We start from the raw sequence: 27,863 nt of genomic DNA on the forward strand, positions 1-27,863 counted from the left end.
TCGATCCTACGATGCCCATATTTCGTCGCTGGATCGAGCACAGTCTTAATACATAAACAAAATAAGAAAGGCAAACTTCTACAGCTTAATTAATGGCACGAAATCGTTAAATAAGTTACATTTCAAAGGTGCATTTATCTACCATAAGTACGATCAAGATACTTCATTAAATCTCCCGGTGGACTTACCGACGCGTCGGGCGTGGCGGCCGCTCCCTTGAGAAGATAAGGATCCCAAAGCCTCACGTGGTCATGATGGTCGACTCTATTTGAAGGATCCTTCGTATTGGTCAACATATATTGATGTCGAATCTTGGTTACGAGGCGATCACAGTCAACGTGTCAAGCGATTAGTGTAATGTGAAGCCAAAATTCGATCGATCGATCGAAATGTTCGCTGTACCCAAAAGATTCGTCCGACATAGTTATGTTGATGTTTTGGCCCCTCACAAGCTTGCCATGCAGAGTCTACAGGTGAGGTCTTTAATTAATGAATTATGTATGATATAAGACATCAGTGAAGACTGATCATAAACATTACCTCGGGAGGTGGATGCCACAGCGTATCCTATATCCTACGACCACGCATCGGCACGTGTATATCACGTGACAAACGTCCCACGCAAGAATTCCCCCCATCAGCCCAAACCTTGAAACAATCACTTAGATTAGAACCCTAATTTAACCCAAGAAGAGCCGGAGCGACCGATCCAGCCACCCAAAGAGCTGTTTGCCCCTTCCCATGCTCGAAGTTCGTCTTCCTCCCCTCTCTCTCTCGTTTGTCTCGGCGAGGAGCCCTTGGATGATTCCAAGGGTGGGGCGATGCGCGTCTTCTGCGGCTGGTCTTGAAATGGAACGCTCCGTTTCCTGGATCAGGACCGTTCACTGATGTGGAGCCGATCGATCAAAGGTGGGGCCATGATAGGCTTTGAACCTGGACGGTCCGATCGGAACTGGAGGCGTTGGAGAGGATCTGTCCACTTCGAAGATGACGACACGCTCTCCCCTGCTGCCCCTGCAGGGGTCGCTCCAAGTGCTTCGCACGAGCTCTCTCGCTATCTGACGCGCCCACCGGCTCGGTTCTCTTTCCCTTTGGCGCCTGAGGAGGAAAGATGGCCCTTTCCGCCGCCAAATGCCCTTCTTCCTCCTCCTCCGCCGCCGCCCGCTTGTCCCTCGGCCACCCGTCTCTGAGATCGTCGACTCTCCTTCGGCCCTTTCCTAACAGCGCTCTTGCACGAAGAGTCCCCTCCCGGTCTTTCAAAAATTGGAACTTGAGCGTTGTCTGCAAGCAAGAAGGTCCGGATATTCATCTTCCGTTTTCCCATAATCTCGTTCGATCCGTCTTGCTCGACCTCTACTTGGGTTGGCGAATTAAGCTCTCGACTTGTGTAAATTTGGTATTTTGCGGGTCTCTTCGTTAATTTTTATCGTATTGGTGACTTTTATAGATCTTCTTACTACGATTGGTTTTTCTTTCCCTGATTTGTTTTGCTTATATCTACAATTTCGAGATGGCCAACCTTTTTCTTGGTGATTGCACGGCAGCTGGCGCTGTACCTGTATCCAGCAGTGCAGAAGAAGCTCCTTCCAAGAATGTGGAAAATGGTGGGTTGTTTGGTTTATCTTCAGAGGAATACGGACATGCGATTGGTCTTGATGCAAGTGAAAGGGAGTCTACAGTTAGTATCACCGTGGTTGGAGCCTCTGGGGACCTTGCTAAAAAGAAGATATTTCCTGCTCTTTTCGCACTTTATTATGAAGATTGCCTTCCAAAGGTCTGGTTTTGTTATTGCGGTGCTACTAGCATTATTTTTATAGCTCATTCTCACGGTGCTAGCCTGTAATTTTATGTTCTCTATGCAGCATTTCACTATATTTGGTTATGCTCGAAGTAAGATGACTGATGCTGAACTAAGAACCATGGTTAGCAAAACACTTACGTGCAGAATTGACAAAAGGTGATTAATGGTTTTTACGTTAATTCCTCAATTGGGTGTGCTAGACTTTGTTTTGGACATTCTACTTTTGAATTCATCAGGATAATTGATTCTGAGTGCTTCTTAGCCTCAGAAATCTAGTGATGCTAAATGTTCTTGCTGGTTTTTGTCAGCGAAAATTGTAGTGAGAAGATGGAGCAGTTTTTAAAGAGATGCTTCTATCATTCAGGTCAATATGACTCCGAGGAAAACTTTGCAGAGCTCGACAAGAAGCTGAAAGAACATGAGGTAATATTTGTATCATAAAAGGAGGACGTCCTCATAACTTTAGAAGTTCAAAATTAGGAGCTGCAAGCCTCCTTTTCAAAACAGTAATCACGAGCCACATTACTCTAGGCCAATAAGAAATTAACATTCCTATTGGGACATTTTTCGTTGAGTTTACATTATTCTTGAGACCAATGATTCTAGAATCTGTAATATATGGTGTTTTTCCTTTGTTTTCTTTCCCTGCTTATTTGAGTATGATCCAGCTATTTAAACTCCATTTGACAAGTGGCTTCTTTTACTTGGTTGAATTTAGATCCTTTCTTGCCTCCACTTCTTAATTCTCTTATATTTAGTTCTTTTCTGCAAGAATTCATTTAATTGCATATAGTATACAGGACTTTTGAATTAAGCTTTTATCCCATGTGAAAACACACCTTTTAGGCTGATTTAATGACTCTTTTCCTTTTTATTGACTATAAATTTGCATGAACCTCCACACAATAGCGTGACTTTGTTGCTAATGATGGAGGTCTTGATGATGACATTTAGCTTGAGTTTGTTTGGATCATCAAATATATATCTTTATTAAGCCTTCTTTATTTTTTTTGCCAAAAATATCCATAATTAGTGAAAAGTCTTGGATTTTTTATTTGGCGTGCAGTGTGGGAGGCTACCAAACCGGCTATTTTATCTGTCAATTCCACCAAACATATTTATAGATGTTGTAAAATCTGCAAGCCAGTCAGGTTCGTCCAAGGATGGCTGGACCAGGGTGATAGTTGAAAAACCGTTCGGCCGGGACTCTCAATCTTCTGCTGCTTTGACAAGAGGTCTGAAACAATACCTGGAGGAAGATCAAATATTTAGGTAGCATGACATCCTTTTTAAAGATATTCATATTTGACAATGCTTGAAAAAAAAATTCTTTCTTATGATGATTATTTATCATTCTACAGAATAGACCACTATTTAGGGAAGGAACTTGTTGAGAATCTATCCATTCTTCGTTTCTCGAATCTCGTCTTTGAACCACTGTGGTCTAGGCAATATATCAGGAATGTGCAGCTGATCTTCTCCGAAGATTTTGGTACAGAAGGACGGGGAGGGTAAGGTTTGAACACATTATAGTCCGTTGAAGTTAATTTTATAGTATAAGTGAGATTTCCAGTTACTTTTTGTCTTCTATTATGCAGGTACTTTGATAACTATGGCATCATTAGAGATATTATGCAGAATCATCTGCTTCAAATTTTAGCCTTATTTGCAATGGAGACTCCTGTTAGCATGGACGCAGAAGATATCAGGAATGAAAAGGTTTGTGCGACGAAATATGACAAAGACCCTTTTTCTTTTAAGTTTTGGCTCTAGATGTGACCCGATGGCTTCAGATTCATGTCTAGTGTGGTGCAGTTGTCCTTTCATTGGATGAAGACCGGCATAGTAGTGGAACATATTTTGGTTTTATTTCCTTAAATAAGTTTCTTTGTCAATTTTAGGTGAAAGTTCTTCGTTCTATGAAGCCATTGCAATTGGAAGATGTGGTGATAGGACAGTATAAGAGCCATACTAAGGGTGGAGTCACATATCCTGGATATACAGATGATAAGACTGTACCCAAAGGCAGCCTTACTCCAACATTCGCTGCAGCTGCCCTTTTTATAGATAATGCAAGGTGGGACGGAGTTCCGTTCCTCATGAAAGCTGGAAAAGCATTGCACAATCGTCGGTAGGTTGTAAATGAATAATTATGCATTTCCTATGTAGTTTGGGTTAGTATCATTTGAAATTCAACCACTTTAATATGATAACTTGGCACTGGAAATTTCCATTTGCAGAACAGAGATTAGAGTGCAGTTTCGCCATGTCCCTGGCAATCTATACAAGCGTAGTTTTGGAACTGATCTTGATCGAGCTACAAATGAACTCGTAATTAGGGTGCAACCCGATGAGGCTATTTACTTGAAAATCAATAACAAGATTCCCGGATTGGGGATGAGATTGGACCGCAGTAATCTGAATCTTCTTTATGCATCAAGGTACAAGTAATAAATTTTCTTCTAAAGGAACATATACCAATTCCTAGAATGCCTGATGACAACTCACAATGGTGTTAGCTATTCTTCACTTTCTCTTAAACCACTGGCACATATTAATCAACATTTTGTAAGTTACTGTGAAAAATGTTCGAGATCATGACCCTTACAATTCACTTAGATAAATATAGACTGAGTTAATATTAAGGGTTTCTACAGCAGGAGCCTTGTGACACTCATAATTGTAATGGTTGTTATTTTCATCATCAAAGCTAATGCTACTTGTTTTCCGTACCAAGTTGGTAATTTAATGTCTTTCCTTTCCTTTTTTTATCAGTCTGAAACTTTTTCTGGCTTTGGTAGATACTCAAAAGAGATACCAGATGCATATGAGAGGCTGCTGCTTGATGCCATTGAGGGTGAACGAAGGCTGTTCATTCGTTCTGATGAATTGGATGCTGCCTGGGAGCTGTTCACACCACTGCTCAAAGAGTTGGAAGAGAAGAAGATAGGCCCTGAGCTCTACCCTTACGGGAGTCGCGGACCAGTAGGAGCACACTACCTTGCCGCAAATTACAATGTTCGCTGGGGAGACCTCAGTGCATCAGAGACCACATAACTTGATGTTTTTGCTGTCATTTTGGCACAAGACTCCAATAAATAATCCAGAGAACCAAAGCAAGCAGTATGTTTCTGGGAGATTTTGTCTTCAGTGCAATTCTGTCTGAGATAGGTTGATCTTTCTCTGGTGTGACCACTGTATTCTATCTTTACAGCTGATAGCTCTCCCGTCTTAGTTTTGTGTCGATAATGTTGCTTGTAGGCATGCACTCAAACTAGACTCAGCACATTATGTCATGTAAAGAAGCAAATCCAGTTGTTAGCAGCAATGCAGTGATCTTAAACACATGTGACTTGGACCTCTAAATGCTGGACAACGAAAGATGACATATTGGAAACTTGAACATGTCACAGTGGTAGATTTCTTGGATCATCACTGGTGTTATCAGGGTCTCCAGTTAGGCCTCCAAAGTTTTTGTTGTAGCAGTCACATTTTCAAGTTCGCTATAGTGATCCGTTTCTTGTAATTAGTATTTACTTGCCACAACTTGTAGGAACAAAGTAGGACAGGTTAGTAAAATGTAAGTGATCTTACCATCTAAAAGAAAGATTCTTATGCCCATCTTTATTAGAATAAACACATAAATTATCAATGCAGGAACTTCAAAATGCATGCAAGTCAAGCTAGTATAACAAAAGTTTTATCTGAAGATACTAACTAGCTCATCTATATCTTGTTAAATCATCACAAGATCTTGGGATACAATCTAGTCTTTATAACACAGTATCACTCACATCTGTGGTGCAATCTTAGAGGGGCAATAACTTATAGCAATACCAAACGGTCAGAAGCCTCAATAGTGATGATCAACACCCAACTTGTCTACTAAACCAAAGAGCATCCTTCCAAATGTGACTCCCTTGTCAAACTAACCAAATTGCCCATTGGTCGAAGTTTTCTTCCTTTCTTTTCTTACAACCAAGACTGAAGGCAAAGATTAGATGAGATCAATATCCGCAATTGAAATCATTACTGGCAAACATATGCAATTTTAATTGCTTTAGCAAGCCTCCTTTTTCACCAGCAAGTAGCTGACCGATTATCATGGAGAGCATCTGTGAAGGAGAAAGCATGTCCTCATGGCTGTTTCCTGGATGGCAATGATGCATACATTGCAGACATACCCAAAACAAATGAGTTGAAGCTGATCAGCCAGGAAACTGCTGTGGCTAATGCAAACAGGATTTGATGGATATTTTCTCCATAAGCGCTCCATAACTTAAAGCCAATAAGCTGTAAAATGATTTTGCCGAGTCACCTTGTGGCTGGCACAGAACTTCCATGCAGCTCTGTTCAAAGGGATTACATTGCAGCCCTAGAAATAGCCACACGTAGTTAGCGTTGTATGTAGTCATGGTAAACTAAAACAAGTACAGGATGTTTTCTACAGGAAGATCTAAATGTTCTTTTTTTCAGTCAAATGCAAGCAAATTAACTAGAAAAACACATCTATATCTTTGAATTGTCACATGATTCTCCGTATGTTAGTGGTCAACAAATAGGAATGTGTTTTTCTCAATCAGGACACTAGCTTAAATCTGAGCCAAAAGACCCTAAAAGAATCACCAAGGAAAGATGCATTTACAACAGAAGCTCATTTACTCTACCATCTAAACAGCTTGTTGACTTTAATTTGTTTCTTCTTCAAAGCTTTCTAACATGCATGACACTGGAAAAGGAAAAAATAATTGCCACACAACTAAACCCATTGTTGCTATAGACAGAAGCCCAATCACAAAGCAGCATTAACACTTGATCTAAGTTCTTATTTTGGAAAAAAAAAAAAGTCATATGGAAGAACTTTGAGCAGTGCCTTTGTACAGTTTGTATAAATTCTACCGAAGTAACAATCACATCGGTAAAATAAAAATTAATATTCAATGACTTCTCTAGCTAGGTTTAAAAAGATCAAACCCATTGTGTAGAAAGATTATTAAAATTATGAATATATACCAGTTAAAACTGTGAAGTGAAGATCTTAGAAAGACTCAAATTGGCATGAAAATACTCTTGGGAATTGGGATAGAAGCAGCATCTGTATTATCTAGGAGATCATTTGGCCAGTGAATGCCCTAGCAACTTATGTTCTAGCAACTGTTAACAAAATAAAGCGGATACATGCTGCTAAGTATTACTTATTTATAACAGTAAAACAAACCAGACAAATGTTTACCTTTAAACAAAGCACTGGAGACAACAAAAGCTGGGAAATGGACTTAACTCTCGATGCAACGATAACATGATATCTTTAATGCTTGAGACCCTGACAAAGAAACCTTGTTATTTCATCAGAGGATCTGGATCCATTACAAGTATAGTTCAAAACCCTGGACTAGAGAAATACCTTAAAGAATTAACCTCCAGCAACAACTTTCCCGATGTCATACAGCACTCGCATCCATCAATTAAACATATCCATCAAGGAGATAAATTAATGGGATTCAAATTGTTGTGTTGAGAGCTTTGTGCAGCAGTCTTTGCCAGTCTTCTAAGAAGCAGCCACGGAGCTGATGAAGAAACCCCTTGCTTCATTGCGAGGGCAACAGGAAGTGAAGAGTTTCTATTCATCTCCAGAAGCATTGTGCCCTATAGTTCAAACATAACATTTTCTAATAAGAATATCTGAAAATATTTAAAATGAAGAGTGGTAGTAGTGTTAATACTTATATATGTGTCCAATGGATAATTCGGTTCTGCACTAATATTTCTAAAGAGAACTCAGTGTAATAATCATTGTACTGGTAATGCTTGTTGCATGGAACTAACAAGTAAACCAATAGAGAATTTTGCTAGAAATACCATATTGATTTCAGTTTTTAGTTTTCTGCTAAATAACACGATCTGACGTATAATCAATAAAGTGAAAAAAACAATAAAAAAATATGACAAAAAATGAAACAAATGCTTTCCATACCTAAAAAGAACATCCAATATAATACAAATCTTACTACCAGCAAACAAGCTTCATTAACAGCTCATGTAACACCCCAAATTTTAAGCAAAATTCTCAGCTGTGAAAAAGCTAACGATTCCATTATAAGGCAGCAAGGATTTGCATATCCTAACTTGAGACATGGAACCTCCCCCATAGAAGGTCAATGATAATTGGCCAGCCTTAAGACATGGTGCTTTTAATTGTGAGCTATGACCACAATTAAAACCATCTTAATGAAATATCTGTTGTATAAAATCATCTTAATGAAATATCTGTTGTATAAAATCATATATTTCAGATTGCTAGAGACTAGCAAGTTACTATAATCTATGCAAAACATATTCAATTAGATACTAGTACCAGAACAGACTATTTAATCATAAAGTCGCACACTCAGTCTAATCAAACACCAAAAAAAAACTTCTCTATAAGATCCGATTATGATTGCTACTGACAAAGAAAACAACTCGAGATTCACATTTAGAAGGTATAAATTTGCCAAACATGATATGATTTGTGACAAAACAAATCATTAAACATTAATCACCCAAAGCATGACAGGCATTTGCCTGTTATCAATGTATCAAACAATGACACTCAACACCAGATTATGCAAACATACATCACGGATGACTATTCCATACTGGAAGGCTCCTACTTAATTGTTCATGGTGATAAATAGACGTCATGAGACCACAGCATCAGCTGAAAAGAATACTAGTCAAAAAGTTGCCAAAGCAAGAAGCATCACATAGATACTGATGGCAGTGCTCACAAACTTTGTATAACCTCAAGTGTAAAACAAAAATGGGCCCGGAGAAAATTCAAGCAACAAAACCAAACTACCTCAAATTTAGCCAAGAAAAGCTGGAAGGTTTTCAAAGTGTCCTTCATATCTGATACAGTTTTCTTTTCAGTGGAAGAAAGTGCACTAGTAACCTCTTCTGGAGAATGGCCGATACCCTTCTGTACAACCTGGAAAGCACAAAGGATGTTTCTACTCAAAAAAATAAACAGAAAGTACAAAAACAAAATAAAAGAATCAGACAAGAAAAGAAAATTACTCTGTGATCAATGATGACCTCAGATATGAGACTTCCATCATCAACATAAACATGAAGTTCATAGGTACTCCGCTGTTTGAACTGAAATCCTTTTACACCAGTCAAAAAGCACTGCGTGTCAATATTATGTTTAATCAATAAGTGATGATCCACTAAAGACAAACCCAAATAAAATTGCAGCTAGATATATAGTTTTTCATCCTGCTATTGCACTAACACAAGTGGAATGAAGATAGCAGTGTGGTTTCTTATATTTATAAATCCAGGATTAGATTTGCTCATGAAGTTTAGCAAATCATCATGCCATTCATAGTAGCATAAAATTTCATCAAATCCGTTTGTGATTCTAAAACAAAAGAAATTTCACTGTTCTCTTCTTAAGTTAAGAGTCATCAGTCGGATCATGATGCTTAGTACAAATCTAAAGCATGCATGAGCTGTTCAAGCATTTCCTATACAGAGAGATTTCAACAAAAATACAGGGTCACACAAAACTAGAACTAGTCCCAAAGAGCAAAAGAAAGAACCTTGATTCTCCCTTGAACACATGGTTTGTTGTCCTGCTGTGTGGCCCATTTAGCAAATAAAGAAGCCAAATATGTGAAAGGGATTTCATTGTCACCACTTAGAATGAGGGGATGTTCTACTTCGCCAATTGCATCCTCCTCATCTGAAGCACAGGCAATTTCCATATCTGAAGCAGAATTATGGGCTAAAATATGTTCTGTGTCTGGCCAATTGCTGTCATAAGCTGCCTCTTTCAAAATATTCTGTTCAGTGCATGCAATAGATTCTTCAGCAGCAACAATTCTCACATCCCGAGTAGGAAATTCTTCGGTGTTGTTTCTCCCAATGCTAGGATCAACAAATCCTTCGGTTATCGTTCCTCCAATGCCAGTCCCAGAGATAGCCAATTCAGGAACTACAAAATGATCTTAATATGTACAGGAAAAAAATTAATCTGGTATGAGAACACTGATTCTCTCAAAGTGACATAAATAATTCTTCATACTTCTACATGAATCATAATTAAGAATATGACTGCAAATTTTAAGTTGAAACAGACATATACAAGATCTTGGAAACAGCACCTAGAAATTAGATTTCAGTTAAGGCAGATGCACTTTCAAGTTTCAACGTCTAGAAAACTTTTTCTTCAGGCATGATAGCATCAGAGATAGCTCATCATTATCAAAGTCATGAAGAATACCATTGAACAAACAGTTCTAGGTAACTCCAAATAAGGTAAAATATTTAAATTTCGTTGACTATCACGGTTTGATTTAGCAGAGGCATCTAAAGATTTTTTTTTCATTTAAACTATTTGAATTCCTTTTTATTACCTACATATTGTGTTAGGGGGAGAAGCCAAAGGCATGAGCTCCACCCTCTTTCTAGGGCCCTAGAAACTAGCCATTAATGCTGCAAGCACAAAAAGTGATTCTACAGCTATGACCGATAACACATGTTCCAATGAAGCAACCTCGCCATATCAACTCACCGAGGTTTACTTCACATGGAGCCATAGGTTGTGGTATTTTAACAGATTCTGAAAAGACAGTTTTGCCCACCTATTTATGCTAGCAGATCAAGTATAAAGCCATTCTAAAAAATTGCAGCAGTTTTCATAATTATTTATACCAAGAAACTTTTTGCAACAGAATACAGCTCGCAAGAATCATTTTAGGCATAGCAATGTCATGCCATGCTGGCAATACATGCTGTGCTACATCATGTCAAATTGTCCCCATAAGAACAACTTTTTCTCTGACCTTCAGCTTTCCATGTAAGCTCATGTAAAGAACTCTTTCACTAGTGACGACTTTTTTATTCCCAGCATACCTTCACTATCTAATCTCACATTATCAATTAGTCCTGTTCAAGCATCTCAAAGTACGAGAAATTTAACGTGCTAAAGGACAGGTGCAAGCACAGGGATCAAAATAACTAGAACATGCAGAAGAAATCACAAAGGAAGAAGGAAGGTTGTGAAGATTAACAAATCAATGGATGCCAGAAAACTCTTACTCTAGCAGCGAGAAACAATCAGTGTTTAGAAATTTGGAAACTAATTTCTTTCTTAATTTTTCCACAGTCTGTTCTATGATTATGGGAACTTTGTTTAAGAAACAAAATGAAATTCATAAAAAGAGTAATCCTTCACAAGACAGAGTACCTTGATTCAATATTTGAGGTTCATTTGAATTTTGCAATGTCGAAGTTGTCTGTGGACCCAAACTAATTGAATCAGATGGCCAAGCTGCAAGAGAAGCTCTGGTGGTCAGTGAAGATATATTACCATGCTTCCTGCACAAGTTAATATAAGTGAAGTTACAAGACAAAGAAAACATACAGTATACAATTAAAAAAATGGACATGTATGGCATTTGATGTCACTGTGAGGAACACATAAAACAAGGCCAATAAAATTCTTCAAAGATGTTAGGGTACCTTATCCCTCTTGGGGGCTTATTTATTTCAGCAACAAGCCTCTTCCGTGCTGCATCTAATTCATCAGCCATCCCTCCAAGAATTGCAAAAGCTTCTGGGACTAGCAGCAGAAGTCCTCTTCGTATGTGTACATTACGAAGAACAACCTACAGTTGCCAAATCCTGTCTTAATCCTCAACAATGCAATTCATCAAGAACAATTTACCATTGAGATATTGAGAATCCATGGGAAACGATCCACCAAGAAAGTCAATGTCGAATGCTAAAAACGTATCATACATGAAAAGTATAGCTAGACTGTATAAAATTGTCATAACAGGATTGTCAAAGATAAGCAGTAAAACCAGAGAAAATAATCATCTCATGCCTACAGGTCGAAAACTCAAGAACAAAGCTAAAAAACCAATTTGGGCAACTTTAATTGATCGTTCAGACTTGTTACTGGATGCAAGAAAATAGTTGCACATCATACATACCAACAGGGAACAACCTGATACTTGCACAAAATGGACAGAATTCAACAAAACATGTTAAATTGAATCTCTTCTATGTTTAATGGAAAATGACCATCTTGATAAAACCATCCTCCTTTCTAAATCGTGATGATAATATGACTGATATCAATTAATCCATATGTGTGTGTAAGTTACTGTTTCTGAAACTATTCACTGATTCATAGAGGACTGTCTTTATGTGAGAATGAGTTGAAAAATATTTTAACCAAATATCCAGATGTAAAATCAACCTTATATATGGATAGGGCAAATTCCATAAACATAATTTAAATTTAATGATGAAAACAATGAGAATAGGATAGAGCAGCAAACTTGAATGACAAGTATAACTTGATTCAAAAGTCAACTACTTTAATACTTTTACATGTTGCAACACAAGATTTTTGAACTTCTGAATATCATCCATTAAACTAACATAATCTCCCTTGACTGATGCTGAATTTCTATCCAAGTGTGATATGGTAAAGAGAGATGCAACAATTCATGCCAATAAAAATGATTATATAGTAGGCAAAAATAGCTGTATTTGACAATTTCTGAACTCGAGCAACAACAAATGGCATTTTTTGAAATCATATGGACAAAAGACATCAGTGGAGAATTCAATGATTCATAGCCAGATCTTATGTAAAAGGTCATATCATAGCCCAATGAGATTGGACAAGATAGAAAGCAATCTTGGAAAGAGATGACACTAAAGAACCTCATAGCAGACCTTAAGACCAGAAGCAGCAAGAACCTCAAGTTCTTTAATGGGTCTGTATTCCATGCCAAATACACGTTGAACGCCATCTGTTATTGACAATTTCAGGCATCTCTTGCATCCAGCAGGCGTGTCGTGATATCTTTCCCGAAGTGGAGCAGAGATGTTAACTATTTCATCAACCTGGAAAAGGAGAAGCCTGACATTAGGTGAATGGAATTTGTTCTGACACATGCCCAAACTACTGTGCCATGACAAGAAAGTAATATCAAATGAGAAATGACTACTATAAAATTTCCTAATTCCTTAGCTGTTAGTTGAACCTACCGATATCTATCAACTAATCCCTAACTGGTCTCAGAATGAGCTGACCCACATTACTCATGAAGCCTCCGGAGTATGAGTTACATCAAAACAATGGCATCATACTAAAAATTCTACATTGAACATGACTTATGTAGCATCATCTTCAGATGGAGAGGATGACAAAGTGGATAGTTAATTGCTAAAAAAGCTTGAGAGGGCGATGGAAAGGCTTCAGACTCTGAGGAAGTTTGACAAACTATAGGTGTCTATTACGCAACTTGCGAAAACAAAAAAATTGCAGACTGAAAGATAATTCAATTCAGAGGCCAAGGATACACAACATTGATTGATTAGAAACACATGGTAACATCCTAAAGTTGAAACTTGAAAGAGACAACTCCCAGAAAAATGAGCAGAGAACAACCAGCTCATACACTTACCAAAGTTACCAAAGATTGATCTTAATACAAGCTAGTCCAAATATTCAACCAGCAAGAACTCAAGTACCAAGGAGATTTGCAATGTATTCCTAGATTATATCTCAATCCAATTCTAATTTAAGAGTCTTTAGATCATATTCAAATAAGATGAATATATTCAGTGTAGATTTTAAATCTTCCTTTAATATTTCTGACTATTATACCGAGGCACAAACCGGTTGCAAAATACAAACAACAGTATAAAACTATGAACCCCACTAACAGGCTATGCGGAATCACATGAGTAAATTATAACACACACACAACGTTAATCTGCCGACAAGAGCCACCTCACCCGGCAACCCAAGAACAAAAGAGTACAAAGGGGAACCCAAAAAAGAAAAAAAAAATGTCTCCACGAAATCTCTAGCTAAAACGCAACCCTATTACTCAGTGAGGTCCAACAGTCCATGGTATCCTCGGATACAAGCCACTAGTGCCTGCTTTGGTATGAAAACAGCCCCAAAAACAATACAACCCAGAGGAAGAAGCAGAAAGCAAGAAAAGAAAATCAACTCATCTCAGACTCCAGTGGTCCAAAAGGCCACATTACTAATTTGATTTTAGTCTATTCAGTGATTCAGACCCCAAGTAACCAAAAAGGATATTTTCTCCCAATTCTTACCATATCATTCAACGGAAGATCAATATAAAGGAAACACGCGCATTTACATTCATAGGACCTAGTTCCTACAATGCAAACCCTAGAGGAGGAAGCACTTACCTGAACAACAAAAGGCCCCTCAAGCTCGATCTTGTGCATTAGGTGCACATTCTCCGGAAGGACGCCGGCGCCGGAGACATTCATATCGGAGAGAAGGAACTGGTCGAAGCACCTCTTGGCCATCCCGGCGACATCCAGGCCCTCAAATCCTGATCCAGCGGCCATCAACCTGTCGGCGCACGACTCCAGCCAGTCCGGCAGGAGACGGAGCCCGAGCTTCCGGAGGAACTCATCGATCGGCCCGATGGAACCAGCCCTCTCCTCCACCATTTCTACAGTGGCGGCGGCGGCCGATCCTTGGTCCTCGGGCGGGGCTTCAGCGGAGCGTGGGGAGGGCGGGGGGAGGTCGTCCGGCACGTCGACGAAGTCATCATCGGAGATATCGAGCGGAGGATTAGGGTTAGGATCGTTGAGGGTTTGGGGTCGCAGGTCGTTGTCCTCGTCGGAGGAGCTCGGCAGCCGGAGATACCTTCGCCGCATATTGTTTCCTTCTTTTTCTTTCTTTTCTGGAATTATTCTCCTGCGGAATTATTTTTGAGCGTGTTGGGGTTTCCCTCCCCTTTGGGTGGCTTATACGGGTGGAGCATCGAGTCTGCTTTGCGATTCGTGCAATTGCGATTCCGGAGGGCAGGGACGGTGATTCCACGGTTTGAGCACAGTCGTGCACAATATGCGCGCGGCAATATGGCGCGACAAATCAAACGTCATCCCGGCCGTCCGTCTCAGGAAGCGGCTTGCCAGGGATCAACGCGTGCGAGAATCTCGAGGCAGAATGGATGGTTTGTAAGTAAGCAAAGGTTTTGGAGTACCTTCCAAAACAAGTCATTTTGATGAAACAGAGCTTACCGAAGCTTGTTCCACATTCCAACCTTACAGATGGAGTGGCATGACAGAGCTTATCCAACCCAGAATGTTCTTCCACCTCACCGAGTAATTAGATCCATCATATTTATTCCTTGGCGTCATGTGATCTCGAGTGGCATGTCAAACCTACTCCTCCCATGGTTTCTCGAGTAGAGTAGGCCCTCCATGTTCTCAGCGTGGGAAAAGAAGGCACGTCTTTGCACGAGAGAGAGAAGAACAAGAAGAAGAAGTTGTCAGCATCATTCTGCATGTTACTGTAATATCCAGTTAGGTTCTAAAGGTTATCTTATAATGCAAAGAAGAAGAGAAAGGATGAGCCTGGGGGGAGCTGTCAGTGACGCTAAATCCTTTTTTATATACATTATTTTTGTTGTGATCATTTTGAGTTTTTCCTCTTTATAGATGCTATACTTGTGGGGAAGAACAAGTTGATGATATCGCGAGTATCATGATAGAGAGTGGAGTAAAGATCGAAGGCTATTCCTTTGACTTGGATGTCACCCACAGAAAGAACTAATTCATGATCGGAAAGTTTACAGTGACTTGAAAGCGGAGAAATACAAAGAATGGATATAACTTTTAGGGAGAAACATTTCACGAAGATGATCTTTTATTACCTATCTCGGTTCTAATTTTCTATTCAAGCTAGTTGAAACATCACGTCAGAAATCCAACAATCAAACAGATGAGGCAATCGAATGATCAGAAAGACACATATGTCTGTTCTTCTTAGCAAAATAATTATCATGAAAATAGAGACAGAAAGTAAAAGCTGTATTGAAAAGAAGGTTTTTATTGTCTGTTGTTTGCCATGTCTTTATCATCTTTATCTTCAAAGATATCCTGCCAAGTGGAGTTGCAGAACAGTACAAGAAGCCTCTTAAATCGAGTCATCGTCTTTGATGCTGACCATCGTCCCTAGGATCCTATGCTTCTCTTCCAGTAAGGAAGAGGCAAGAGAAACACAGGATGAATGATTCCACACGCGCAATGAAACTTGATACCATTCTCTCAAATCTTTCCGATTTCTGGTTTTTACCAAGTTTGAATTGGATATCAAAGTACTCATAAGATGGGATCTCTTATACCGTCAAGATCCGGCTTAATGACAGACAAATCACAAAAAACATTGAATTGTCACAAAAAAACATTCCCTTGAACCATTCTTCTCCGTCGTCAGCTTCATCATTTTCTGGGAAAATGTCAGCTTTCTACAGTGGCAACAAGGGTCTAAAAATATCTGTATTGAACAGAAGAACCCTCTGGTGCTGAAGATGCACTAATCCTGCAAGATAATGATGTTTAGAGAGGAAATCAACCATGAAAAGATGGTGTCCATCTTGTAACACAGCAGAGAAAGCGAGGTCTCCAGGAAAGAACGATCAAGGGAATTTTATCCATGGCATTGTTGTCTGTTGAGCTGGGCATGACGGGCCACCGATCAGGTCAAACAGTCGAGGAAGCAGACAAAGAAGACCCACCAAGTGAGAGACAAACAAAGCAGTAGATTGAGGGTTTCCCTTAAGTAAGCTTCTCTCTTCCCCTTCTCCCCGACTGCATTGACATTCCCAGGCAATATGCCCATGAAAGCCTAGCACCTGGACCTCTCTGCTCCTCCGAGGCCTTTCTCAGACCCAAACTGCAATCTTTGCACAAATTCATTCTTGTTTTCCCCTCTGTATCGCCATCTCTGTCACTCCATACTTCAACTTCTATACAAAAAAGAACTTTTTTCTTCATCTCCATCCCTGACAACCCAAATTCCACACTTTCCATCACTTTGCTTTCTATTTCATATACATCCCGGCAGTTGTTTCCGTCTCCGATGAATCATGAAGCCTCTGCTAATTCGCAGCTTCCATTAGGCACTGGGCCTGCTACGGTCTGTTAGAAGAGGACTCTACGAAGAAGGCAGAGTCCTCAAGGCAGTGATATGACCTCCCAGCCCAACAGAAACGCCCACCTGGCGGTCACGGCAGAGAAAGGTGAACAAAGGCGTCACCTTGCGCCGAAGCGGAACTCCAAGAACGACCGCCACACCAAGGTGGACGGCCGCGGCCGCCGGGTCCGCATGCCCGCCCTCTGCGCCGCGCGCATCTTCCAGCTCACCCGGGAGCTCGGCCACAAATCCGACGGTGAGACCATCCAGTGGCTCCTCCAGCAGGCCGAATCCTCCATCATCGCCGCCACCGGGTCTGGAACCATCCCGGCCTCTGTCCTCACGTCGTCGTCCGCAGCCGCCAGCACCAATCTGGCCGATTCCGCCACGGCGTCCTCCGGCCTGCACCACAACAAGTTTCAAGAATCAGGACAGAGCAGAGTCAACTGGGCCACGTTCGGGCGGCCGCACCCAGAACTGTGGCTGCCGCCGGTCGACGGATTCGACACGAGTTTCTTCCATTCGGCGGCAGCCGCGATGCCTGTGGCATCGAATTTGCCGAGAATTGGATTTCCTGCTTTGGAATTCCCTGGAACTAATCCCAATCAAATGAGCTTCACGTCATTGCTGGGCGGCCAGAGGCCGCCGATGCCCGGATTGGAGCTCGGATTATCACAACATGGGCAAGTTAGGATTTTCAATCCTCAGGCACTGAGTCAATTCTATCAGCATATAGGGCAGGGCAGTGACCATTTGCATCTGCATCAGCATCAGCAGGTGCAACAAGAACCGCAACAAGAATCTCCTACTCCTAACAAAAAATCAAAGGTGTCTGCAGAGTAAGGAAGAGCAGAATAGGAGAGGGGTTTTGCAGGAGAATCGGGTGAGAGATGCACAAGATTTGTCAGGAGATAATAGAATTCCTTTGTTATTCTTGTTCTGTTGGTTCGATGGTTCTCTTGTTTGTTCAAAGGTATTGGAGAGAGAGATGATGATGGTGATTGATGTTATCTGCACTTGGTTTTAAGCATAGAGTTGGTTCTGCCTCCTCTTTGCATGCAAGAGATCACAAGAGGGCCCCTAATCAATGGTAATGTCCTCTCTTGATTCTTTAGTTGCTGAAACCATTTCATTAGTTGAGAATAATTTGGATGATTAGATGTCAGTTTTGATTGCAGATGCATGCAGCTGAAATGCTTGGAAGGGAATTAAAGTAAGGATTTTATCTTGAGGTTTGTATATAAAGTTCAAAGCACCATTTGGAAATTTTTATTGTTTGGTTAGGTGGAGTGGTAAATTGACTTTTGTTGCCTCAAGAATAAGAATTGCTTCTGATATCATCACTTTAGTACCTGAGGATCCTTTTTATGATTTTTTTTTGCTACTGCTCAGCGCTCGCATGTCTTGAGAGAGGCCATGTCTGTTCTCTCTTCCACCCCCATTTTATTTCTTAACTAAATTTGATTAGGGAAGAAGCAGGTCAAACTGAAATTTATGTTTATGATAGATCCAAAGTCATGCAATAAAATAAACCCTTCGAACTTAGATGTGTTCTTGAGCATGTTTGTTTGCACTTTGCAGTGTAGGAGCTACCTTTCGCTATTTATTTGGAAGTGCTATAAAGTATATTCATCAAATACAGGAGTAAAAGAAGAAGATAATGATAAGAAATCAAGTTGAACACTATAGCAGACCATTCAGGGAGGGTTGAAGAGGAGTCAAAATCTTTAACAATGAACTAAACAGATGCCAAGAACATTGAATTTTAGTGTGAAATAAGATGAACAAAAGAATCCATCAAACTTCATGGAAGAACTAACAAATCTATTGTTGATGTTCGGTACTTGTCAACATCACATATACTTCAAACACAAAAGATGTCCTATTTTTCTTGAATGTGGATTCCTTGCATTGCACCAGATAGTATCAAAGGTAATAAATTAATATACGGAGGAGCATGGTAGATCAACAAGTGACATCTTTATTTAATAGTGATTTATCTGAGGTTGTCGTGTAACTCCCAACTTCCAAGTGTAATATGTTTTTAGTAAAGGAGACTTGGGGAATGATGAATAAGCAGCATAAACATGAGAAGGTTCCGATGGATGTTTGATGACTAAAAGCGGGACAAGATGACTGTGCCGAGAGGGGTTTTGAAATCTCTTTATAAACCATTAAGAAGTGATATGTGATCTCTCTCGGTTTCTAACCTAACGGCAGGTAAGCTTTCTGCTCTAATTGGTGTTGACTAAGATTTGCAGTCTCTTGCTTTCTTCTTCTTATTTCCTCAGTTTCGAAGTACTCGCAGGTTTCGCTTTGAAACCATTGATATTGGCTATTAAATATTTCATGTAATTTAGGTAAAGGAAGAAGGATTAGGATCCTTGAGGAATATTGATCTAAATATATCAGGTGTTACAGTGTATATCAATTTTCAATCATATCTTTGTCTCTACATTTCACTTGATACTACACTTGATACAAGTTCACACTTCACTGCCATACATCTTTTCAAACTTTTACCAAGGATCTCATTTTCTCCTGGATCAGTATAATCAAGCCCATAAGCATTCTTTTGTTCTAATCTTATTCAAGGTTTTGGGAAGACTGGATCTAATTGAATTCCTAGTTGACCCAGTGATGTGGCTGTTTCACGACGAAGAAACCTTAAACTGGTTACCTTCTGTGACATACTGCAAGGTTGGAAGTATGAAATGGGGAAGTTTCACTTGCATTTCCTGCAAATAATTACCATGTTGTGATGTGAAATTGTATTACTATCCCATCACTGAATGAAAGAAAAGAATGCACAAATGTTATTCAGGAACAACAGGAAAGAAGAGGTCTCTCACCCAATGAACCAAACAAGATCCAAGCATCTTTATGAAGATGGCAGCTCACAGGATGTTTCTTGTTTATTCTCGCTGCACCAGCAGATGCTCAGCCCCCTCTTCTTATGCCAAACAGCTCCACCAAAAGACTTCTTCTACCAACCAGAGATTGCAGGCAGCACTGACAGTGAATCCTTTCTTGATCAAAATACCTGCTGTCTTTAGCTTCTTGTTATGCATCACACCAAGGGAAATCCTGCATTAGTTTTTTAGATGCTAAAGCAAGTCAAAGAAGATGATCTTACCGATGACTATTTTATCGCTGGTAAACTGTTTCAGCATGGGCCTCCTCCTTGTTTTGTTCTTCTTCTGCATAGAACCTGAACCTTCTTTGACAGCTAGGTTGAAGAATTCATACAATAATCAAAGCTGATAGCAGACTTATCAGCTCAAGAATGAGTTCTAAATCTAAGAACTTTAACAATGCAAAATTACAACTAGTGCTACAAGAATTACAACTCATCTAAAACAACGTTAAATGTTTTAGATTATAAATTTTCAGTGTGGATTTATTCCATCAAAGTAAAGCAGTTGTGAAGTATTGCAAAGGTGAAATGGCAAATAATTGTGTGTGTGTGTGTGTGTGTTTAGAATGTGGCAAATGATAGTTGTAGTAGCAGCAGGCCTCCTCTGATACTGTTTCTCTGGTTGCAGTACTTGCCCTGCATGCTTGTTATGCTAACAAAGTTGCTGGTTGGTTGTATACTTCCATTTTTTTCATTATATTTGGTTAAAATCATTAAATTGGAAGATACATCCACTTTCCATCTTGAGTAGGATATGGATTGCTCAACAGGAGGGCAGCTTGGGATCACTTGCTCTTTCAAAACAATTACAGATTTGAAGTATATGTCATCTGAGTTCTACTACTGATGGGCTTAACAATCATTCCTCAATCATTGTTAACGAGGATTGCCAAATCTAATAAAAATCTTTCAACAACCTATTTTAAGAATTGGATTAGGAAAAACAGTTTGATCATGCCCACTCTTTTTTGCTAATATTGTATACCTCATTTTGGAGCATGATTTGACACTGCCTACCTTTGTTTCTTTTGATTTATTCTTGGGTAAAAGGAAAGGAATAGTTTGCTTTTGGATATAGTGGAAGTATAGTTTTCTTAGTATCTAAAAGAAAAAGTGTTCTGTGATCTGTCAGATTCCGTGGAAGTATTATTTGTCTTAATGTCTCAGATGTCACATCCTTCAATTTTGGTCAAGTAAGAAACCTTGGTTCTGGGCCTAATCCAACAAATTTTGCATCATATATTCCACAATGTAAATGGATTATTGTATTTGTCACTTCCAATCCTCTCAGGAAGGATATGGTTTCTTTTTGTAGTTCAAGCATCGATAGACAATGCTTCGAATGAAGTCAAGGTTAAACAGGATGGAGAATCTCTTCACCCAGATAAAAAGGATGGAGAAAGGGAATGGAATCCATACAAACAAAGGAGAGCTACTCCACACAATCCAGATCAGTCTCTGGTGCGTTAGATTATGGTTAAGATGGGAAGAACAAGGTACTAAGAGTCACTCTGGTGATGAAACAGTTGCCCACCTGAAGCATTTGGCCATAACCCTAAGACCACTTTTGGAAGGCGGGTGACGGGACCCTCTCCCATCCTTCTCCCCCCCCACACAGACCTATCCACACATGATGTGTTGTGGTATGGTGAGCCACCTTTTTGTGGAACACAAGCCAAACAAAACAAAACTTTCTTTATCCCTCCTCTCAGCCTTTTCTTCTCCCTCTGCCCCCTCACCCTTTGCCCGAGCCAAGGGCCACCAACAGCCACAGGGCCACTGGGAACACACAAGCACAGCAATATAAAAAAGGCATAGCCTTTCAGAGGGAGTGAGTGAGATAGCATAGATGACTAGAAAAGGAACAGTACTACTGTTGAGAAAGAACAAGGGGAGCCTGTTTTGTTCCATTAGCTTCTTCTCTTGTTCTCCTGCTAGTCTAGTCCTCTCCAGCTACTGGGAACAAGTACAAGAACTGTTCTAGCTATGATGGACAGTGGCTCTTTGGCTGACATTGATGATGAGTATGAAAAGTTGGTGATTCAGCTGAACCCTCCAAGGTAAAGAACTCTTCTCCCTTGTCCGTTCACATTTCGTTTGAATTGAAGTGGTTTCTGCAAGTTTGTGAAGCTCCCAATCTTTCAGGGTCACGGTGGACAATACCTCTAGCAGGAAGGCCACCTTGGTGCAGGTCAGCTGCTCGGCTGTGGCTTTTCCCTTTGGGTGACTGGGCTTTCTGTTGATGGCTTTGTGTGTTCTGAGGGTTGAATTGTGTGCTTCAATGCAGGTGGCCAGTGCTAATAGGCACGGGAGCTTGTTAGATGTGGTGCAGGTCTTGACTGATCTCAACCTAAGCATCAGCAGGGCTTACATCTCTTCCGATGGAGAGTGGTTTATGGATGGTAGCTGCTCCTCCATTCCCTTGTGTTGTATGGTCTTCCTTAACCATCTTTCTCCTTGATCTATATCATTTGTTTTCCTCCTTTGATGTTTGCAGTGTTCCATGTTGTTGACCAGTGTGGGAATAAAATCTATGATAATGAAGTCATTGACCGTATTCAACAGGTATGTATATTAAAATTATTTGTCATTCGAAATCACTAGTCTGCTTTGCAACAAAAAAAAGAAGGGGGGAATCAACCATGAACTGGTTAGTTTGCAGGACAGAAGTTGGATCCATTCAATTTTTTTTGCCTAATTAGCATATTCTGTGCGTTGGACATGTTCTCCAGTAGGCTGAAATACTTACTCTTTTGCTATAAGATTTTTGAAGCTTACAGAGAACAGAGAATAGAAAAGATGCCAAAGTTGTAGCTTTCAGTTGGGTCAAAGATGTAAAACTTCTTTATTTTCAGTAATACTCATCTTTAGTAATTACACCAAGTTGAAGTCATGATCTTCCCATATGAGTGGAAACTTGATACTAACTAGTTCCATTTGGTAGAGTGTGTATCTAGTCTTATTGTTTGAGAGTAGCTGCCTCTTAATATTACATTCATCAGAGAAAATTTTAGTCATCATTTCCTTGCTTTAGAATTCATGCTCTAATGATTAACTGTCCACCTTGCAGTCACTATCAACAAGGGCACTAAGCTCCTGGTCGTTGAGAAGATCTGTAGGCATACAAGCCTCTTCAGAGCACACTTCGATCGAACTAATAGGCAGAGATCGGCCAGGGCTGTTATCTGAGATATTTGCAGTTCTTGTGGACCTCAAGTGCAATGTCGTGGCAGCCGAAGTCTGGACACACAATTCACGCATGGCATCGGTTGTTTACATCACAGATGAAGTAAATGGAGGACCAATTGATGACAGCGATAGGCTTGCTAAGGTCAAACGCCTCCTGCGCTACATACTCAAAGGCGACAGAGACAAGAGTGCAAAGACTGCAATATCCGTGGGGGTTACTCATACTCAGAGGAGATTGCATCAGATGTTGTATGCTGATAGGGATTATGACAAGGATGACACAGATGGTGAAGACGCCACAAGTGATAGGAGCAAGCCAGTCGTGACCGTAGAGAATTGTACCGAGAAAGGGTATTCGATGGTGAACTTGAGATGTAAAGATCGACCAAAGCTACTCTTTGACACAGTCTGCACTCTCACAGATATGCAGTATGTGGTGTTTCATGCAACTGTCATTGCTGAAGGGCCTGAAGCATATCAGGTTTGCGCCAACTCATTATGATCATTTAATACCATCCAGCATCATGATGAACAAGATTGCATCCAGGATATATGCATGAGTGATTGAAATGTTTGTTAATTCTCTTAAATTGTTTGTCATTAGGAGTATTACATTAGGCATGTCGATGGAAGCCCCATCAGTTCAGAAGGAGAAAGGCAAAGACTAATTCTGTGCTTGGAGGCTGCAATCCGAAGAGGAAATACAGAGGTCTGACTGAATCCTGAATCAAAATTTTTTTGTTCCTTTTTTTCTAACTTTAATGGTCTAATAACAGTATGCTTCCATAACTATGACCAGGGTGTAAAACTTGAACTATGCTGTGAAGATAGGGTTGGCCTTCTATCCGATGTCACTCGCATATTTAGGGAGAACGGGCTCTCGGTCAGCCGAGCTGAGGTCACTACAAGGCGATCTCAAGCTACCAATGTGTTCTATGTCACAGATTCATCAGGAAATCCTGTTTGCAGCCAAATGATTGAGGCAGTGAGGAACGAAATCGGGCAGACGATTCTGCAGGTGAAGGATGAGGCGAATCCAAATTCTTCAACAGAAAACACTGGGAAATTCTCATTTGGTAGCCTCTTCAGGTCCAGATCAGAGAAGATACTGCACAACTTAGGGTTGATCAGATCAAGCTCAAGAGACTCATTTCCTCTTAACGAATCTCGGTCTATGTAGCATCTACTTGTCTCACAATCTGTCATCTAACTCCATGCACACCATGACTTTGGCCTTGAGTGGGTGCTACTGGCCTGTGGAAGATAACATGTATGAGAAGCTGTTGTCTGCTGTAAATGGAATCTAGTCCATTGACAGAGTTTATCTTCTTCCACTTTCTCCTCTTCAATCCTCCGAAGCAGGTCCAGTTTATGTAGTTATTGTATCTGGAAATGTTTGTGCCGAGTTAGTATATGCTTCAATCAATTTTCCACGAACCAAATCGACAGGGAACTTGAAATGGACACGGATTTGAAAGGGATATGGAAGAAGTAGGTGGGTCAAAGATTGTTGGCATACTATAAGAATCAAAGGATAGCTGGAATCTTCAGAGACATATTTCTTTATCTTTGATCTCTGCCATGGATTGACAGTGAACACACTGTCCAACCACTTACACATGTGCCGATGCAGTAGCCCTGCATCTGTGGCATCAGGCAGGAGGAGACTGCTTAACTTAACCCAGTACAGGTGAAGTTTGTGAAAAGGTCAAGCTGTAAAAGAGATGAACAAGGTTTGGATTCCGACAAGGTGTAAACAAAGCATATGGTCTCACTGAATTGTTGGAATCTATGGTCGGTGACTGTTGACCACATGCAGTAGATGATAGAATCTGCACAAGTATATTCCCTCATGGCTCCACGTTTGCCGCATCGGCACATGCTGATAGATTTGGATAATCTCCCTGAAGTCAAGGAAGGATAACCTTTTTTTTTCTTCCCTGAAGTGTTGTCATCGGTCATTTAATACCATTTGGCACAACCCAGATTAGCCTAATCTGCAGTAGTCTTCAGCTTCAGATTTGTGACGGCACCCAAACTCTTTGCAAAGAGGCAGTAAAATGGAGCCAAAAACTTACGATGAAGTCGAGAAACCATGAGAACAAGTGATGATTGTTTGGATCGATAAGAATCTTTGCAAGTTCGAGGTCATGGGATTACTGTCGTGGAATCTTTGCTCACATCTTTCTATGGTGTCTTTTATCGGTGGACCAGAGAAATGTATAACAGCATTATTTGTTTCATTTATAGTTTTGCTGCTTGCTGCTACTCTTCTGACTGCATTCCAATCGACATCTGCAGATGTACTACGATTCGTTTCGTTATTACTGCACTGTATTAATGTTCTTCTCCGGTAGTGTTTTGGCATACTGTGAATCTACAAACAGGTGAGGGATTCAAGGAGGGGATGATGATGGAGGTCAGGTCGCTGATCCGATGCTGAGATAGCCATGTCTAATGGAACAAAACACATGTCCCCATCTCCTCCACCACATCAGATCCAACTCTTGTCCCTCACTTCAATTCAATTCATTCCCTACTCATCACTCACTCTCTCTCTCTCTCTCTTGACCAAACTTGGGATTCACTTCAATAAAAAAATATATAAAGTAGAAAAATCATGAACTTTCGATCCGATAGTTTACTGGTTGCTAATCAAACAATCTAAGAAGCGGACACAAAGTCTCAACCTCGAAAGCTTTGTCTCGGCTTTACCGAAAGCAGCTCGAGTGCAGCGTAAATCTCCGTTGAATTTATGCGGTCCTGAGGAGCTCTGTCTCCAGCTGCTGGACAAATGTGTTGCAAATCAAGTTGATAGGAGAAAAAGGAGGATGGAGACCGAGATGCCGAACCATAAACCTTTGTCTTCGAATCAGATTCATGGCTGTAGGATCGAAATGTTACGAAAACATAAGTAAAGCAAGTTCAAAAAGTAAATCTAATAGTTTTAAGGTGTCATAATACTATTTACACTGAGAACGAGTCCCGTTAATGTCATAGTCGATATCGATATCCGAATGAAGAAGCCGGTCTTTGAAAAGTCAATGACGGCGTGCATAAATTGGGGGGCGGCGGTCCAAGGCGTTTAAGACGGTGGTCCCCGAAATCCGGCACGCGCCACGGAGCGGATCCCGTTGCCTGAGAACCGTGGAGAGCAGCGGGCTCGGGAACAGTGAAATGGGCCGACCAGGCGGCGACACGTGTAAATGCCGAAGGAGAGGACCGGGGCAGGGACGCGTGGGGGACAGCTGACACCGAAAGGGACCGGTCGGTTGGCGGACGGTGCGAGCCATACAGTTGCGTGTCCGCGTGTCCCCGCTGCACCGGGATCTTGTCGGCCACATCTTGGATCCGCTGCTCCCCCTCTAATGAAAAATATATAATTTTTTTAAAAATCTTAAATTTTACCCCCTTTTTTTTTTTCACCTTGCTCAGTTTCTTTAATTCCCGTGGTAACAATCTATTGTCGTTGACCTCTATTCCATCACACTCCTCTCTACCCCATATCGATCGATGATAATGGTTAAGATATAATAATTATAAAGGTTGGAGTAGGAAATAATGATCGAGGATGCAAAGTGAGATACTACGATAATGAATGAAGTGATAAAGACCGTCTTGACTATCATAGTCATAAAGGAGGAGGAAGGTGAGAGCACGATAATAATCAATCGACAATATACGATCAACGATAGCATGACAAGTACAGAGCTTAAGAAGACCGAGGAGGAAGATGAAAGAGGAGATGCCATTGTCGGTTCCCTCGTAAGCATGTAGCTACAATCATACGCAGTTATACCATAGCTAAAAGGGTTCAACGTTAGAGGTACAAAGATTATTTTCTTGAGTTGATTAATTCCCATTATTGGTAGCCACCCTTATGTTTCTTGTCGAAGGACTACATACACTCAGGATGGATAAGAGAAAATAAGCAAGAAAACCTTAAAAGGAGAAGAGCGGAAAAGAGAAATGCAAGGTAATAAGCGAGAATAAATCAAGATAAAAAAATAGTTTGCACGGAATTTAATAATAATTTATTTTTTCATAAAAATACAAAAAAGTTATATAAAAAAATAAAAAATGAATGCTATGTAAGAATATATATATATATATATATATATATATATATATATATATATATATAAACAAGGATTTTCTTCTCTCTCGTCCTCCTAAGTTTTGGATCAACGATACATAACATAAGCTAACTATATTTATTCTCAAGTAATCACACATCTTCCAACTCTAAATGGTCGCTCAGCTTTTCCTGTCATTATTTTTGTCGACGCGCTCTATTAGCGAGCGAGCGAGCGAGCGACTGTACGGACGTCTTGGCGTGTGGGTCCCACGGACAATGGGATCTATTTATTTGTTTTCTCATTCGATGTAGATAAGGCACCGAAGGGACAATGGAGTTCATCTCGTGCAATTCGAGGACGGCCTCTGAGCTGCTCCCACTGACAATTAAGTACGAACACCAGCATTAATTTCCCAACCGCCGGCTCGGGCGAAGTCGCATAAGCTTTTCCGGTCACCGTGCGATAATATTATCATGAGCACACCAAATAACTCATTATGACTCGATGCGTGTTAACCGCCATAACTGTTGCAACCGTTATAAGGACAAGGATGCTCATACGATGACCACATCGGAGTGGGTGAGGGAATTTATTGGGCTCCGCAACCGGGTGGGCGTACGGAGATCGGGTCGGCCGACATTAAGATTTGGTGAGCCCACAACCAGCTGCCACGGATCCTGTGTCACTTGGAATCATAATACTCCGGGACCGATTCAATCATAGGTAGTGGGGCCGAGATTTGGCCAATATATGTTAGTAGGGTAAGAAGCTTCCACACCGTACAGCCACCACGACCCACCCATGCTCTAATCGGATACAATGCCAGGTAAGACCGAGTCGGCAGACAGATAGATACTTGGATGAAATCTGAATCGGATCCCTAAGATTTTGGCTCGA

General features: G+C 40.5%; 4 protein-coding genes across 9 annotated transcripts; 3 read left to right on the forward strand and 1 right to left on the reverse strand.

The window, feature by feature from the left end:
* Positions 1-964: 964 nt before the first annotated feature.
* LOC104000681 (glucose-6-phosphate 1-dehydrogenase, chloroplastic) lies at positions 965-5,148 on the forward strand. 2 transcript variants are annotated; one of them, XM_018819901.2, is made up of 10 exons: positions 965-1,396; positions 1,511-1,774; positions 1,863-1,957; positions 2,110-2,224; positions 2,868-3,073; positions 3,163-3,312; positions 3,400-3,520; positions 3,703-3,932; positions 4,042-4,242; positions 4,603-5,148. In XM_018819901.2, exons 1-10 carry the CDS (start codon positions 1,112-1,114, stop codon positions 4,856-4,858), a joined length of 1,923 nt encoding a protein of 640 aa, XP_018675446.2. In that variant the 5' UTR covers positions 965-1,111; the 3' UTR covers positions 4,859-5,148. The 2 variants fall into 2 exon arrangements, with proteins under 2 accessions (XP_018675446.2, XP_009421056.2); XM_009422781.3 differs by having other exon boundaries at positions 979-1,295; positions 1,545-1,774.
* Positions 5,149-5,399: 251 nt separating this feature from the next.
* Positions 5,400-15,017, reverse strand: LOC104000679 (recQ-mediated genome instability protein 1). 3 transcript variants are annotated; one of them, XM_018819902.2, is made up of 10 exons: positions 14,039-15,017; positions 12,542-12,712; positions 11,312-11,457; positions 11,037-11,167; positions 9,388-9,782; positions 8,861-8,971; positions 8,643-8,771; positions 7,206-7,447; positions 7,035-7,124; positions 5,400-6,176 (listed from the first exon to the last, which is right to left on the reverse strand). In XM_018819902.2, the coding sequence occupies exons 1-8, from the start codon at positions 14,516-14,518 to the stop codon at positions 7,280-7,282; spliced, it is 1,731 nt and encodes a 576-aa protein (XP_018675447.2). In that variant the 5' UTR covers positions 14,519-15,017; the 3' UTR covers positions 5,400-6,176; positions 7,035-7,124; positions 7,206-7,279. The 3 variants fall into 3 exon arrangements, with proteins under 3 accessions (XP_018675447.2, XP_064942644.1, XP_064942645.1); XM_065086572.1 differs by having other exon boundaries at positions 9,388-9,794; positions 14,039-15,014; XM_065086573.1 differs by lacking the exons at positions 5,400-6,176; positions 7,035-7,124 and having other exon boundaries at positions 7,310-7,447; positions 8,861-8,949; positions 9,388-9,794.
* A 1,431-nt stretch (positions 15,018-16,448) lies between these two features.
* On the forward strand, positions 16,449-24,313 carry LOC104000678 (ACT domain-containing protein ACR4-like). 3 transcript variants are annotated; one of them, XM_065086576.1, is made up of 9 exons: positions 16,449-17,664; positions 17,755-17,871; positions 17,960-21,758; positions 21,844-21,889; positions 21,986-22,100; positions 22,196-22,263; positions 22,769-23,368; positions 23,492-23,596; positions 23,687-24,313. In XM_065086576.1, the coding sequence occupies exons 3-9, from the start codon at positions 21,685-21,687 to the stop codon at positions 24,065-24,067; spliced, it is 1,389 nt and encodes a 462-aa protein (XP_064942648.1). In that variant the 5' UTR covers positions 16,449-17,664; positions 17,755-17,871; positions 17,960-21,684; the 3' UTR covers positions 24,068-24,313. The 3 variants fall into 3 exon arrangements, with proteins under 3 accessions (XP_064942648.1, XP_064942647.1, XP_064942646.1); XM_065086575.1 differs by having other exon boundaries at positions 16,449-17,871; positions 17,948-21,758; XM_065086574.1 differs by having other exon boundaries at positions 16,449-17,871.
* On the forward strand, positions 16,836-17,624 carry LOC135594766 (transcription factor TCP20-like). The gene has a single exon (XM_065085275.1). The coding sequence runs from the start codon at positions 16,836-16,838 to the stop codon at positions 17,622-17,624; it is 789 nt and encodes a 262-aa protein (XP_064941347.1).
* Positions 24,314-27,863: the final 3,550 nt, after the last annotated feature.

This window comes from Musa acuminata, chromosome BXJ1-10 (genome assembly GCF_036884655.1).
Source record: "Musa acuminata AAA Group cultivar baxijiao chromosome BXJ1-10, Cavendish_Baxijiao_AAA, whole genome shotgun sequence".
Taxonomy (NCBI): Eukaryota; Viridiplantae; Streptophyta; class Magnoliopsida; order Zingiberales; family Musaceae; genus Musa; species Musa acuminata.

What these genes read in the sequence shown, in the direction of transcription:
- LOC104000679 (XM_065086572.1), bottom strand. Translation starts at nt 14,518, where the DNA reads ATGCGGCGAAGGTATCTCCGGCTGCCGAGCTCCTCCGACGAGGACAAC. An exon ending in TTGCTGCTTCTGGTCTTAAG is followed by an intron (nt 11,458 to 12,541) that starts GTCTGCTATGAG and finishes TGGCAACTGTAG; the next exon opens with GTTGTTCTTCGTAATGTACA. An exon ending in AGGTCATCATTGATCACAGA is followed by an intron (nt 8,772 to 8,860) that starts GTAATTTTCTTT and finishes TGTGCTTTCCAG; the next exon opens with GTTGTACAGAAGGGTATCGG.
- LOC135594766 (XM_065085275.1), top strand. Translation starts at nt 16,836, where the DNA reads ATGACCTCCCAGCCCAACAGAAACGCCCACCTGGCGGTCACGGCAGAG.
- LOC104000678 (XM_065086575.1), top strand. Translation starts at nt 21,685, where the DNA reads ATGATGGACAGTGGCTCTTTGGCTGACATTGATGATGAGTATGAAAAG. An exon ending in GGAAGGCCACCTTGGTGCAG is followed by an intron (nt 21,890 to 21,985) that starts GTCAGCTGCTCG and finishes GCTTCAATGCAG; the next exon opens with GTGGCCAGTGCTAATAGGCA. An exon ending in TCATTGACCGTATTCAACAG is followed by an intron (nt 22,264 to 22,768) that starts GTATGTATATTA and finishes TCCACCTTGCAG; the next exon opens with TCACTATCAACAAGGGCACT.
- LOC104000681 (XM_018819901.2), top strand. Translation starts at nt 1,112, where the DNA reads ATGGCCCTTTCCGCCGCCAAATGCCCTTCTTCCTCCTCCTCCGCCGCC. An exon ending in ACGTGCAGAATTGACAAAAG is followed by an intron (nt 1,958 to 2,109) that starts GTGATTAATGGT and finishes GGTTTTTGTCAG; the next exon opens with CGAAAATTGTAGTGAGAAGA. An exon ending in GAGGAAGATCAAATATTTAG is followed by an intron (nt 3,074 to 3,162) that starts GTAGCATGACAT and finishes ATCATTCTACAG; the next exon opens with AATAGACCACTATTTAGGGA.